We start from the raw sequence: 15,748 nt of genomic DNA, 5'->3' as shown, positions 1-15,748 counted from the left end.
CACACATTATTTTATTTTTTTCACCCAGACCCTGTCCCCACAGGAGGTCTTTTGCCTTTTGGTAGGCCATCATTGTAAATAAGAATTTGTTCTTAACTGACTTGCCTAGTTAAATAGGTTAAAGGTTAAATAAAATAAATAAATAAAATAGTGAATAATAGCCTAGGCTAATCCTTAGTTATTGAACAGATATGCCCTATTCAATCTCTATTTTCCCCAATGTTATTAGTGTTTTCTAATAAGGAAATGGGTTGATGCTTCAAGTTGACCAAATTAATGTAAACTAAATGAATGAATGAATGAATGAATATCCTTTATACATTACTTAGAAGTAGTTCTGCTGCGTTCATAACCAAGTGGGAAGGTGCTGTGAAGTCACCAGTCGGATGCATTCACATGCTTTTAACTAGTTGAGAAATGCTAATTGGTTAATGGCCAACAAGCTGCATCAGCCATAAACAAAAGGTAGGTTACAGCTATCATGCTTGTAAACAAATGTTAGTGTTAAAAAATATATATGAATAGATTGCTTTTTATAAATAATATTTTGTTATTAGCGAAAAAGGCTGTTATCAAGGTAATTTCCTTAGTAGGTCATTTATTTAGTAGGTGAGGTCATAGGTCAGCATGTGGGTGAGTCTGAGCCAGGGATAATAGATGAGTTTCCCACTAATAGCCTAATTACGAGTTGGATGGGAGTTCTTGTGGATTTTTCCCAGTCCTATATGGTAAATACCACTTTCCCAATTGGTTATGAATGCAGCATTACTTGGGCATCTATGACAACTGCAACTTTAAGAAGTAGGAAATAAGAGTAAATGTCACAATCTTCTCCAGAGGTGGAGCTTGCCTAGAAAAGTTTCCTCAACTGACCTCTCAAAGACATGTTGAATAAAATAAAATAAATGTTTAATGTTTCTTTACCCTAAATCTGAACGCACTATCAGGGCTTTAAACAGTTCATGTAGCCTAATTGCACTTTAGTGTGGATATGTCTCACATTCCTATCGCCAAACGGACCAAATTTTTATTTAACCAGGCAAGTCAGTTAAGAACAAATTCTAATTTACAATGACGGCCTACACCGGTTCAATTTTGCGCCGCCCTATGGGACTCCCAATCCCTGCCGGTTGTGATACAGTTTGGATTCGAACCAGGGTGTCTGTAGTGACGCCTCAAGCACAGTGCCTTAGACCGCTGCGCCACTCTGGAGCCAAGCACACAGACAACCAGTAAAGTAGGTTAAAATATAATTTTATTCAACATTCCTGCTTGTAGAGGTCGCGAGAGCAAACTTTCCTTATTCCAACGCTCATTTCTGCGCGACGTATCTTCGGGTTTCCAGGTAGGCTAAGGGTGGGGCATAAACTACTATTATCAATTGCAGCTTTCGACTTTACACTTCCTGTTTCACTGTACGCTGGATACGAACACATCACACAATGGCGACCAATGAATGGAAAAAAAGATGCGAGACAGAGTGGAATATCAAAGGCATTTCGATGCCCGATGGAGTGGATTGGAAGTTCGTCTACGAAGCAAAGCCGTTCGGTCGAAATTTGTTGAGGAATCCTGCGCCTCACGGTAGCTACGTCACAATATGTCGAATTGTATTGAAAGTGTTGTATGTTTACTGCAGCTGTCGTGTTAGGTTTCACTGGAATAAAAAGTATAGTAAGTAGTAAAGCTTGATCTGGCATAGTACCTTAGTCTATGTTAGATATGTAGGAGGCAAGGGTTGCCAGGGGGCAAGGGTTTTGAATAACTAAATGGTACAAATTCAGGAACACTACGACCTACAGAAAATAGTGTAGTGTTTGAACATCAATCGTTGGTTTGCTTTTATTTAAGACCGGGTTGGACTACTAGAGGGTAGGTCAGTGGTATTCAAACTTCTTCAGCCGGGACCCCATTCTTTTCTGCAATAATGGCTCGCGACCGCTCCAAAGCTAATGACACTATTTTCAAATGGGTGAATTGTCGATTTTTACATCAACAAATAGCCTTAAATTCTTTGCATTTTCATCTCTTATCAAAATGAAAATAAACCAATAAATACATTTACTAGGGAAATTGTGTTTTTAAAAGTATTTTTCAAAAACGTTTGTATATTGGCCCATACAATAATATGTACTCTTAATCTTTTGTTACATTTTTTGAAATATCTGTGTAAATGTTGACTCACGACCCCGACTTTGAATACCACTGCTGTAGGTTAAAGTCCTTTTGTTGTTATATTGACTCTGTCTTCCTCCTTCCCCACCCAGGTGTGAGTCAGGACTCCCCTCCTCCCGAGCGGGAACTGACAGAGTTTCCTCCAGAAGGACCTCCTCGCTCTGAACCAGAGGGTACATAGTTACAGTATACAAGAAGAAAATGTTGACTATTATTTCCATTTATAAGACCATAAAGCAATAGAGGTGTAGGCCTAATTGATTTTTAACATTAAGAGAAATTCCTTTCATGATTCATATCTTTCAATCTATAGGTGACTATACTGGCTGGACCACCAGCAGAGAGGACCTTGGTTATGATGCCAGCGGCGTACCACCAGGGGTCACCATCTGTTACCTGCCTAACTACAGGTGACATGAGCGACAACCAACTGTCACCTTTGTTCAAATGAGCTACCCCTCTTTACCTTGTCACAAGCCTCACTATCAGTCAAGCTAGTCGTATAACCACTCCCTCTAAAGGCACATTTCCTGGACCCAGATTAATGGAATATGTCTAAAATGTTCTACTTCATATTCATCATCTCCAGCACCACCCTAACATCAACACATGTGAAATGGTGTGTTTGTATGTTTTGTAGTAGAAAATAGAGGAAGATAAGTGTTTCAATGTCATCATCAAGCAATTAGTAGGCAATGCCTACTCATAATTATTTAGAATAACACTATGTACACTGATTATGAAATTGGAAACACTTATCTTCCTCTATATTTTTTACTACAAAACATAGAAATGTGCAATTTCATACATGTTGGGGTGGTGCTGGAGATGTTGAAAAATTGTGACATTTCTCTAAGCCTTCCCTGAATTTAAAACATTCTCATTGGAGATTCTTCATTGAAAGTGCTTTTTGTCCAAGACTAGTCTTAATCTGGGTGTGGCCGGTAAACCAGACCAAATGCTTTAAGTCTTATCAGAGACGGTGGTAGATAGTTCAGTATCTATCTCTGACTGGTGCTGTGTTTGTGTTCTCAGCTGGTTTACCTTGGAGCAGAGAGTGAACCTAAAGGCTGAGGGAATATGGGACGAGCTGCTGGATGTTTTCCAACCTGACATTGTCATCAAAGACTGGTGGGTTTCAACCTGACAGCCTAAGCATGCATTCATGACTCATGGTACATTACGATGAGTCTATGTCAACATCACAACCTGGGACTCAATCGCTTGAAGTCAGATAGCAATAGGCAATTGCAATACCAACGGCCTCCAATAATGTTGCAATCAGTGTAGAGTTTCACTACCTCTATCCAGAACCACAACATTATGTAACAAACACTGCTTTAGATTGACCCTCCTTGTATTCATATTTAGTTTTTTAAAACATAGGAACTGTTTTGACCTTTGACCACTGTAGGTATGAGGAGAGCCAACTGCACGAGTCCATCTACCAACTGCGGGTGAGGTTGCTGGGAACAGATGGACAGACGGTCATCTCCGAATACACCATGAGCCCTACTGAGGAGCTTAGTGAATACTCCCACAACTGGAAAGAGGTGGGGCCTAGACATGTTTTGTTATGAGTTTGTATTATACATATTAGCTTGAAAGACTGATTGTGTTTGATCATTTTATATACTTATTTGTGCAGTAAGTCATTTTCTGTCTATGTAGGTGTCCCATGTGTTCTCAGGCTACGGGCCTGGGGTGAGGTATGTCCACTTCCTTCATAGACTGAAGAACAAGTTCATGGTGGAGTTCTTCCCCACCCTGGTCACAGGAAGTACTGTCGTTGTCAAGCCAAACAAATCCAGCCAATAGAAAACCTTCTAAAGGACCACAATGGACACTTTGGAAGTGATCTCCACAATGGACTATGCGTCCAATGTCCATATTGTCAGTCATTGGTAGTGGAAATGTAGATCATATTCTACATTACAAAGCACTTTTGAAAATAAAATAAAGAAACCATCTTCAATGAAAAACTTTGATATTCTTTTTGAGAACCAAGCATTTGGAGTACACATCATTCGACATCTTTCAGTCTGCTATTTACAAATAGATCTACAAGAGCAGTGAGGACCAATCTTCATACCGCTCTATTATATAACCCTAATAGGCTCAAATGCAACTAGAAATGTGTAGACTAATATTCCATTTAAGTAGGATATAAACATGTAGAACTTTAAGGAGGGCTGAACGAAGGTCTGCTATCAATCCAAATATTTTTTTCCTGAATATATATATATATATATATATACTTAAATGCAAGTATTTTTTTCTGAAATTAAAGGTAAGTTCTCTAGTACTTCATATTTGTTATAAGTAGCCTAGCTTACATAATGTTAAACTTAATACTTTGATTTAGAGGGGTTGGGTTAAATGCGGAAAGACACGTTTCAGTTGAATGCATTCAGTTGTACAACTGACCAGGTAACCCCTTTCTCTTTAATTTGCTTCTTTAAACAGGCCTACTTTTGTACTTACATTTTTTTTTTTTTTTCATAGGCCTTCTATATATGCCGCATTCACGTGCTGGTCGGATCTAAACTCGGAATGTCCGACTTGCTAACTGGTTGAACGCGGTACGTGTACAACCAGAACCAGTAAGGAATTCGGAAATATGCAGGTTCCAACTAGTACGTGAACGCGGCAATATTCTCTGCTATAAAGAGACGGGTTCGTTGTAGGACCAATGATCGTGTCGGTTTCGCGGTTGCGCAGTTTACGCTGTGTGTGATCACCCGCATGGATTCCAGCATCAGTAGGGGATTGTGAGTAAACGGGAACGTGCGTCTGTGAGTCCACCTGTTTGGGAAGAAGAGGACAGTTTTACTGGGAACTTGTTCTGATTGTTTCGACGCAATGTCAGCATTACGGCGAAACGTGCCATAGGCGACGAGGTAAGAATTAATGGTTAGAATAAATGACAGGTGGACGCAAATACTTGATCATAGTTGATCGTTATACTTTTCTCGGTTATTCACAATATCTTTGTTTTAACATTGTGCGTGTGTACAGATTGTTTCATGTAAATAATGTAATGTAAATCAGCTATTATTTTTGATAAACTTCAGCAGATCAGCTAGTGCGCATCTCTCTGTTGATTCTCGTCGCTGCGTAGCCTACGTTCATTCTAGGCAATTGTAATTGTCATGACTGGAAATGTACAATGCTTGAGCATGTTTAATATAATGCAGGTGTTCATGTTATCCATGCTGTTTGAATTTAAATAGAATATAACGTTTAAATATCAGACACCTTTTGTCATGTCAAACCACAGAACATAGTAGCTTACTAAATTGTTGTCTACATTTCCCATTTATATCTTACAATTTCAGTGTTATTCAATGGAATACAAAGTATCTTATTCGCATAGGCCATGTTTATTAGCCTATTATAAGTGAGTAATGTCCGTGATTTGAACCTAATTTCCAACTTTATCGCCTACATTTTATTCTGTTGCGTCCTATTTATAGACAGTCAGTCGTTAAAATCTGTTGTAAGACAACAACAAAAAAGTTTTAGGATGGTGTTACATTTTTTCACAATCGCGTACAATCGCGTATAGCAGAACAGAAATGATCAAATGTTTAAATACATTAATAATGTATTAATAATGTAAAATACTAATAATCATTTTCTTCGCTTTGTACCTGACTTGCATATCTTAGACCACCCTTTACTAAATGATCAACTGATACAAATGTGTATCAGTGAATACAAAATTCACTGTTAAGGGTTTTGTTCACCGAATATTATCACATTGTTTTCATCAGAAGATAAATGTGTGCAATTGTGTTCACTTTTTTCGGCAAACAGTAAATACTACTGCACAAAATTCTAAATCACCCCATCAGTGTCATACCATGTACAATATAGGGAAATATCTAGGCAATGGCGACTCTAATTTAATGTGTTTGCTTTAAAAAATATATATATTGCAGACATGCAGAGAGGTAGAAAATGTAGTTGGGTTACTTTCAAGTAACTCTGGGTTACTTATAAGTAATCTCCAACATTGTGACCTTTCATTTTAGAGCTTTGCATTAGTGTGGGTTGTGGCCTATACAATCATATCAATTGTGTTCCTTCATTTTCTTCACCTTTCCTTATTTCTACAGTGGATTGTGTTTCTGTACGCCAATGTAAAGTCTACAAAACTATGAGAAAAAAAAACTATGTATTGATTACATGGATTTGGATTGTGATTATACCAGTGAATGAATCTTGCACACAATGTGCTTTTGCCCATAATTCTGAACCTTTGGATAGTTGCACTTTCAATTTTGATCATCATGATTTTGTGACAGCAAAGAATATGCATTGATCTACTTGGATATTTTCTGTTTTGCTTGCTTGGACCCGAGATATAAGTATGGTTGCATTGCTCTTTTTGCAGGCAGTCATGTTCTTTTGATGAATGTATTTGCAATTCTGAGTGTATAATATAGTTTTGATTAATGAATTTGTTGTGAGAAGCCAACTACATTTTTTTTAAAGCATTTACTGTTTTGCGAAAGGCCACGGAGTTCTGTGGCTTGTGGACTCTGTTTTGTCATTTAATTTTTTTTATTTCACCTTTATTTAACCAGGTAGGCTAGTTGAGAACAAGTTCTCATTTGCAACTGCGACCTGGCCAAGATAAAGCATAGCAATTCGACACATACAACAACACAGTTATACATGGAATAAACAAAACATACAGTCAATAATACAGTAGAAAAATAAGTCTATATACAATGTGAGCAAATGAGGTGAGATAAGGGAGGTAAAAAGGCAAAAAAAAGGCCATGGTGGCGAGGTAAATACAATATAGCAAGTAAAACACTGGAATGGTAGATTTGCAGTGGAAGAATGTGCAAAGTAAAAATATAAATAATGGGGTGCAAAGGAACAAAATACATAAATAAATACAGTAGGGGAAGAGGTAGTTGTTTGGGCTCGACATTGTTCCGAAAAATGTTTGTACACGTTTGATTAAAACTGTAAGACATAGCCTCCCTAGGAGTAAAATCGACTCATAAAAGTTTCTCAGCTGGTAATCACGACAGTTTGATGTACCGCAAAGGAAAGATAGTGATGACGCTTATTGACGTTTTTGCAAATTGTGGGGAATAACCAATCACGATGAGGCATTGCCAGCTGTGAACTAATAGCGCACTTCAAACAACCACAGTGAATGTGACTGTACATCAAATGTTGTAATGGTAAAGCGTCTGATATAATTTCCGGCTGACATATACTGTATGTTGGTATGCATAACCCCCTTTTCTTATATATATATATATATTTACAAATTCAGATGTTTTGAATAGTGTGATATTGCACTGAATCATACAAAGCTTGTTAAAAGTGGAATTTTGTTAATATTACCGTTATATCAACCAACCCGTTCAGCAACTCTAAATCCCTTTTTTCACAGTAGGCATCAAGTCACTTGTGATAATGTTACATAAAACGTTTGAAAACATTAGTCACGACCACTTATGGGTATGTTCAATGATTTATATATACACTAGATTACATATAGGGGGCGCTGTGTAGAAGCCACCATGTCGCCATCTTGGCACTTTCCCACCATTGTAAAAAATATTTTGAATGCTATTGAAATGCATTTATCAGTGGTGTGTATTCATGAATGCCAAGGCTTCCCCCAAAAATTGACCAAGAAAAAATGCAATAATAATAATAACACATATTTGTTTCTGTGTTTCATAATTTCCCTTCATGTCACAAGCGGCTGAATGTATCTCACAGGAGAAAGCATCTGAGCGAGTGAAACAGCACCCCTCTGTCTCTCTATGTGTAGGCCATCTATCTGATGCTGTCTGGACCAAACCACTATGACATTGTTGCCGCCCATAACATTGAAGGCAAGGGAAGCCAGCGAGCATCTGGCCTCTCTTGACAACAAAAAGTATACAAAATTTGTCAATCAGCGTTGAGCGAAACTGAGCAAGCTCAACTGTGAATGGTCCAGGTGCACCAAAAAAAAGTGAAAACGTGATTATGGAGGCGAGGTCATCTGTTGCAGCACTCCATCACTCTCCTTCTTGGTCAAATAGCCCTTACACAGCCTGGAGGTGTGTTTTGGCTCATTGTCCTGTTGAAAAACAAATGATAGTCCCACCAGATGGGATGGCATATTGCTGCAGAATGCTGTGGTAACCATACTGGTTAAGTGTCCCTTGAATTCCAAATAAATCACTAACAGTGTCACCAGCAAAGCACCCTCACACCATCACACCTCCTCCTCCATGCTTCACGGTGGGAACCACACATGCAGAGATCATCCATTCACCTACTCTGCGTCTCACAAATACACAGCAGATGGATCCAAAAATCTCAAATTGGGCCTCATCAGACCGGTCAAATGTCCATTGCTCGTGTTTCTTGGCCCAAGTAAATCTCTTCTTATTATTAGTTTCCTTTAGCAGTCGTTTGTTTTCAGCAATTCAACCATGAAGGCCTGATTCACGCAGTCTCCTCTGAACAATTGATGTTGAGATGTGTCTGTTACTTGAACTCTGTGAAGGATTTATTTTGGCTGCAATCTGAGGTGCAGTTAACTCTAATTAACTTATCCTCTGCAGCAGAGGTAACTGCGTCTTCTTTTCCTAAGGCGGTCCTCATGAGAGCCAGTTTCATCATAGCGCTTGATGGTTTTTGCGACTGCACTTGAAGAAACTTGAAGAAACGTTCAAAGTTCTTGAAATTTTCCGAATTGACTGACCTTCATGTGTTAAAGTAATGATGGACTGTCGTTTCTCTTTGCTTATTTGAGCTGTTCTTGCCATAATATGGACTTGGTCTTTTACCAAATAGGGCTATCTTCTGTATACCACCCCTACCTTGTCACAACACAACTGATTGGCTCAAACACATTTCGAAGGAAATAAATTCCACAAATTAACTTTTAACAAGGCATACCGGTTAATTGAAATGCATTCCAGGTGACTACCTCATGAAGCTGGTTGAGAAAATGCTAAGAGTGTGCAAAGCTGTCATCAAGGCAAAGGGTGGCTACTTTGAAGAATCTCAAATATTTAACACTTTGTTGGTTACTACATGATTCCAAATGTGTTATTTCATAGTTTTAATCTCTTCACTATTATTCTACAATGTAGAAAATAGTGAAAATAAAGAAAAACCCTTGAATGAGTAGGAGTGTCCAAACTTTTGACTGGTACTGTATATACACTGATCAAAAATATAAGTGTTGGTCCCATGTTTCATGAGCTGAAATAAAATATCCCAAAAATGTTCCATACACACAAAAAAACGTATTTCTCTCAAATTTTGTGCACAAATTTGTTTACATCCCTGTTCGTGAGGATTTTATCCTTTGTCAAGAGGAGTATTTCTGTCTGTAATAAAATCAATTTGTGGGGAAAAAATATTCTGATTGGCTGGGCCTGGCTCTACAGTGGGTGGACCTGACTCCCAAGTGGGTGGGCCCATTCCCTCCCAGAAATCCCTAGATTAGGGCCTAATTGATTTATTTAAATTGACTGATTCCCTTATGAACTGTAATTCAGCAAAATCTTAGACATTTTTGCATTTATATCTTTGTTCAGTATATATAAAAAACATTTTCCTTGAAGTGTAATTTTGATAGATTACAAATGTTACTTAAATGTCACTGAAGCTAAGCAGGGTTGGTCCTGGTCGGTCCCTGGTTGGGAGACCTGATGCTGGAAATAGTGTTGGAGGGCCAGTAGGAGGCACTCTTTCCTCTGGTCCCCCAAAAAACATCCCAATACCCCAGGGCAGTGATTGGGGACATTGCCCTGTGCAGGGTGCCGTCTTTTGATTGGGACGTTAAATGGGTGTCATGACTTTCTGTGGTCACTAAAGATCCCATGGCACTTATCGTAAGAGTTGGGGTGTTAAACCTAGTGTCCTGGCTAAATTCCCAATCTGGCCAGCTTCCAACTTGATTCCCCTGGTCAGTCTGTCATGGAAAGTGCAGGTGTTGTTAATGTTTTGTATATGTGACCCTCTTTCTTCAGGCAGCTTTTTTATGACTAACTAGGTTTGTACTGATAGAGAGATAAGACCTGGGTTCTATCAGGTGGGGCCTATACTGTATATAGGTGAGGCAATAGTCGACAAAGGGGGTGTATATGGTAGCATGTAGGCCTACAGGACACTGTATGTGTATTACCATGAGTCAGTATGCCCATGGATGATACAGGGTAAAATATACCATAAGAATGTATGTGTATAGAATAATGCGGTGACTCCACCTAATAACCATAAACACTTCATAGATTATTACTAGCTTATTAAGAAACTATAATACATACTGTAATGACCTCCCAGGATCGTTAAAATACTATGAAACACCCACAGAAACTATGATACATCCACACAATGGAATACAATTACCTTTTTCCTCCACGTTAGTGGAATTCAATAAAACAAAAGATAATGGTCAAAAATAGATTAAAATGTAAAGGTAAAACATTTAAGGACATAGCAATTATCACAAAGGACACACAAGAGGACAACATAATAATCCTGGACCTAATTAAACCCTGAGATGAATTGTTAACAGGAAAAATATTACAACTTAAAAATGTGCAAATTATTTGAATAAGACAAATAAATAATCACCGGTATTGCAATTGTTCAGTCGTGGCTAAAGGTTTTGAGAATGACACAAATATTAATTTCCACAAAGTTTGCTGCTTCAGTGTCTTTAGATATTTTTGTCAGATGTTACTATGGAATACTGAAGTATAATTACAAGCATTTCATAAGTGTCAAAGGCTTGTATTGACAATTACATGAAGTTGATGCAAAGAGTCAATATTTGCAGTGTTGACCCTTCTTTTTCAAGACCTCTGCAATCCGCCCTGGCATGCTGTCAATTAACTTCTGGACCACATCCTGACTGATGGCAGCCCATTCTTGCATGATCAATGCTTGAAGTTTGTCAGAATTTGTGGGTTTTTGTTTGTCCACCCGCCACTTGAGGATTGACCACAACTTCTCAATGGGGTTAAGGTCTGGGGAGTTTCCTGGCCATGGACCCAAAATATTGATGTTTTGTTCCCTGAGCCACTTAGTTATCACTTTTGCCTTATGGCAAGGTGCTCCATCATGCTGGAAAAGGCATTGTTCGTCACCAAACTGTTCCTGGATGGTTGGGAGAAGTTGCTCTCGGAGGATGTGTTGGTACCATTCTTTTTTCATGGCTGTGTTCTTAGGCAAAATTGTGAGTGAGCCCACTCCCTTTTCTGAAAAGCAACCCCACACATGAATGGTCTCAGGATGCTTTACTGTTGGCATGACACAGGACTGATGGTAGCGCTCACCTTGTCTTCTCCGGATGCCCCAAACAATCGGAAAGGGGATTCATCAGAGAAAATGACTTTACCCCAGTCCTCAGCAGTCCAATCCCTGTACCTTTTGCAGAATATCAGTCTGTCCCTGATGTTTTTCCTGGAGAGAAGTGGCTTCTTCGCTGCCCTTCTTGACATCAGGCCATCCTCCAAAAGTCTTCGCCTCACTCTGCGTGCAGATGCATTCACACCTGCCTGCTGCCATTCCTGAGCAAGCTCTGTACTGGTGGTGCCCCGATCCCGCAGCTGAATCAACTTTAGGAGACGTCAGATTCACTGACACAATGTCTTTTTGTGGCAGGGCTGAAATGCAGTGGAAATGTTTTTGGGGGGATTCAGTTCATTTGCATGGCAAAGAGGGACTTTGCAATTAATTGCAATTCATCTGATCACTCTTCATAACATTCTAGAGTATATGCAAATTGCCATCATACAAACTGAGGCAACACTTTGTGAAAATTAATATTTGTGTCATTCTCAAAACTTTTGGCCACGACTGTACAACCATATATAAAATATGGGTCAAACCTTGTAGACAGGTGCATAACTACGGGAAGTAGTTTGGGGGTTGGTGTGCTGCAACTTTCTTTGTCGCCTGGGGCGAGGGGGGGGGGGTAATGTTTTGTCCACAGGATTTTTTGTGTGCCAGTGCTGCAGTCTGTCCACTAATACAGGACTATTAAAGGCCCAGTGTGAACATTTCCATTTTTTTGTTATATACATTTCTTTAATATTCCGATCTTTCAGGGAGTGCTTTCCCAACCTAGAACCCTGGAAAGCTGAAGCTAGTTTGAAACTGGTACAATAACGTTATACACTACATGACCAAAATTATGTGGGCACCTGCTTGTCGAACATCTCATTCCAAAATCAGGGGCAATAATATGAAGTTGGTTCCCCCTTTGCTGCTAAAACAGCCTTCACTCATCTGGGAAGGCTTTCCAATAGATGATGGAACATTGCTGCGGGGACTTGTGTCCATTCAGCCAGAAGAGCATTAGTGAGATCGGGCACTAATATTGGGCGATTAGGCCTGGCTCGCAGTCTGCGTTCCAGTTCATCTCAAAGGTTTTTGATGGGGTTGAGGTCAGGGCTCTGTGCAGGCCAGTCAAGTTCTACCATACCGATCTCGACAAACCATTGCTGTATAGAATTGCTTTGTGCATGGGTACATTGTCATGCAGAAACAGGAAAGGGCAGTTGCCACAAAGTTGGAAGAACAGAATCGTCTAGAATGTAATTGTATGCAGTAGGATTATGATTTCCCTTCACTTGAAGTAAGGGGCCTATCCCAAACTATGAAAAACAGCCCCAGACCATTATTCCTCCTCCTCCAAACTTTACAGTTGGCACTATGCATTATGGCACGTAGCATTCTCCTGGTATCCGCCAAACCCAAATTTGTCCGTCAGACTGCCAGATGGTGAAGCGTGATTAATCACTCCAGAGAATGCGTTTCCACTGTTCCTGAGTCCAATGGTAGAGAGCTTTACACTACTCCAGCCGACGCTTGGCATTGCTTATGGTGATCTTAGGCTTATATGCGGCTTCTTGGCCACAGAGGTAGCCAGCATCCGTCTACGAGAGGGCCAAGGATTCCATGGGATTTAACAGGTGGAAGAATGATGTGATGATGTAGTGGTAGGATGCTCCTGGTAGGCTAGGTAGCTTATCTAGCCGTACCGACTAGCTTGGCTAGCCAGCAGTTTGTTTGTCTGTCCCTCGAGGATGATGACGACTCGGTGAACCACAAAATTAAAAGAGAATAGCGAGTGAAAAGGACCTGGCTAAACTCATACTGTCCCTGACTATTCAACGAAAAGCTAATCGAACAATACACTGGTGTCTCACTCTCAATAGCGATCGCTGTCGTTGTTCCTCAAGATCACCTCAGTCCAATCTGCGCGTACCCGGCCAATATACTTGGTGCCACACCGTACGTGGACGCGGTTAATTCCAGAACGCGGACATGAGTATTGCCACACATAATAAATTAAATCCAGTCTTTACAGGGGGTTACAAATAAAAAAAGCTTATAGATCTAACTTCATTAGATTTTATATATAACTTTTTCTAAATGACAAAATATTAGATAAATTTAACTCAAAATTGTTTTGTTGATTTAAAAATGTTGAGATGAGACAGATTACATTTTTAGTTGAGAAAGAGTAGTGGCAGCCAGGTAAAGTGTGACAGAATGTGGTTTCTGTGAGAATTACAGGCAGGGGGCGTTTTACCCCAAGACACCCAAGGCCAGCAGTTCCCAAGCTAGAGTTCACGACCCCATGTGAGGTCGCAGGAGGAATTTCCACATTTCTGAAGAAAAAAATGTAATATAATATATATTTGTAACTCGCATCATTACTTTGTAACTCGCATCAGTACTGTTAGAATGTTTTTCATTTGACTGCCATAGCTCCAAATAAAAAAGTTAACATTTCCTGTTCATTACGCTTTTTTCCCCCGCATGGTTGTGGTCGTGAGCAAAAAAGTTTGGGAACAGTCCCCTAGGTCTTAGATGCTGTCAATTGCATGCCCAATTTAGGGATATTTTTTAACAATGTGATATTGCACTCCAAAGGGATAACTTGAAATAACATGATGTAGGTTAATTAAATAATCAAAAGAAAATGATGTGATTATTTATTAGGCTAGTGGTTATAAGTATTTAGGCATATCATGTGAATTAGGCCTCATGTAAAATCATTGTCAAAAGCACAAAAGATACTGTTGCATGTATGGGTCTAGGTTAGGGTTGCAAAGCTACTGGTAATTTACCAAAGTTACTGGAATCTTCAGTAATTTTTTGTAATTAACAGAAAATCTATGGCAATCTATCCTAAATTTGGTAATTTATAATTTAATGTATTCCTATATACAGTGGGGCAAAAAAATATTTAGTCAGCCACCAATTGTGCAAGTTCTCCCACTTAAAAAGATGAGAGAGGCCTGTAATTTTCATCATATGTACACTTCAACTATGACAGACAAAATTAGAAAAAAAAATCCAGAAAATCACATTGTAGGATTTTTAATGAATTTTATTGCAAATTATGGTGGAAAATAAGTATTTGGTCAATAACAAAAGTTTATCTCAATACTTTGTTATATACCCTTTGTTGGCAATGACAGAGGTCAAACGTTTTCTGTAAGTCTTCACAAGGTTTTCACACACTGTTGCTGGTATTTTGGCCCATTCCTCCATGCAGATCTCCTCTAGAGCAGTGATGTTTTGGGGCTGTTGCTGGGCAACACAGACTTTCAACTCCCTCCAAAGATTTTCTATGGGGTTGAGATCTGGAGACTGGCTAGGCCACTCCAGGACCTTGAAATTCTTCTTACGAAGCCACTCCTTCGTTGCCCGGGCGGTGTGTTTGGGATCATTGTCATGCTGAAAGACCCAGCCACGTTTCATCTTCAATGCCCTTGCTGATGGAAGGAGGTTTTCACTCAAAATCTCACGATACATGGCCCCATTCATTCTTTCAGTCGTCGTCCTGGTCCCTTTGCAGAAAAACAGCCCCAAAGCATGATGTTTCCACCCCCATGCTTCACAGTAGGTATGGTGTTCTTTGGATGCAACTCAGCATTCATTGTCCTCCAAACACGACGAGTTGAGATTTTACCAAAAAGTTATATTTTGGTTTCATCTGACCATATGACATTCACTCAATCTTCTTCTGGATCATCCAAATGCTCTCTAGCAAACTTCAGACGGGCCTGGACATGTACTGGCTTAAGCAGGGGGACACGTCTGGCACAATATCTGTGTCCATATCTTCAATGAGTTTCTAGTAGATAGACTATATGGTTCAAGAGAAAATGGCCTAATTAATTTTAAAAAAGCATCTACTCAACAATGGCATTATTTTCACTCTGAACCTTTTTTAGGACTGCCACCAGTTTGAAGCAAAAACATTGACAGCAAATGCATATTCACATAGTTAAAATAAATAAAAGTTTGTAAAAATAATATTTCATGCTGAAACCCACATATTAAACACAAATGGTATTCACTAAGTTGATGGTATATATTTAGGATGACGTTTTACTCCTTTGTCATTCTATGTTTTTTGTAATCATCATTCAGTTTTTTCATATATTTTGAATGGGAAGAGACTGTCACTGGCAAACAGGGTTACAGACCCAACAACATTATATAGCATCCCCTGCTTGAGGAGAAAAGCACATGAGCTAATTATAATACTTGGCGGTTGAAAACA

General features: G+C 39.3%; 2 protein-coding genes across 4 annotated transcripts in view; both read left to right on the top strand.

Annotated features, from left to right (window-relative positions):
• Positions 1-1,308: 1,308 nt before the first annotated feature.
• On the top strand, positions 1,309-4,157 carry nccrp1 (P1, F-box associated domain containing). The gene is made up of 6 exons (XM_055941281.1): positions 1,309-1,584; positions 2,268-2,348; positions 2,489-2,585; positions 3,211-3,306; positions 3,590-3,728; positions 3,847-4,157. The coding sequence occupies exons 1-6, from the start codon at positions 1,443-1,445 to the stop codon at positions 3,991-3,993; spliced, it is 702 nt and encodes a 233-aa protein (XP_055797256.1). The 5' UTR covers positions 1,309-1,442; the 3' UTR covers positions 3,994-4,157.
• Positions 4,158-4,886: 729 nt separating this feature from the next.
• Positions 4,887-15,748, top strand: part of slc8a2a (solute carrier family 8 member 2a) — a 64,684-nt gene continuing 53,822 nt past the window's right edge. For all 3 annotated transcript variants that reach the window (XM_055941680.1, XM_055941681.1, XM_055941678.1), the window contains exon 1: positions 4,887-5,075. The gene's annotated coding sequence lies outside the window, so the exon portion shown is untranslated. The remainder of the gene's footprint in view (positions 5,076-15,748) is intronic.

This window comes from Salvelinus fontinalis, chromosome 13 (assembly GCF_029448725.1).
Source record: "Salvelinus fontinalis isolate EN_2023a chromosome 13, ASM2944872v1, whole genome shotgun sequence".
Taxonomy (NCBI): Eukaryota; Metazoa; Chordata; class Actinopteri; order Salmoniformes; family Salmonidae; genus Salvelinus; species Salvelinus fontinalis.
The sequence above is the reverse complement of the archived record's forward strand: the minus strand, read 5'-3'. Positions and strand labels throughout refer to the sequence as shown.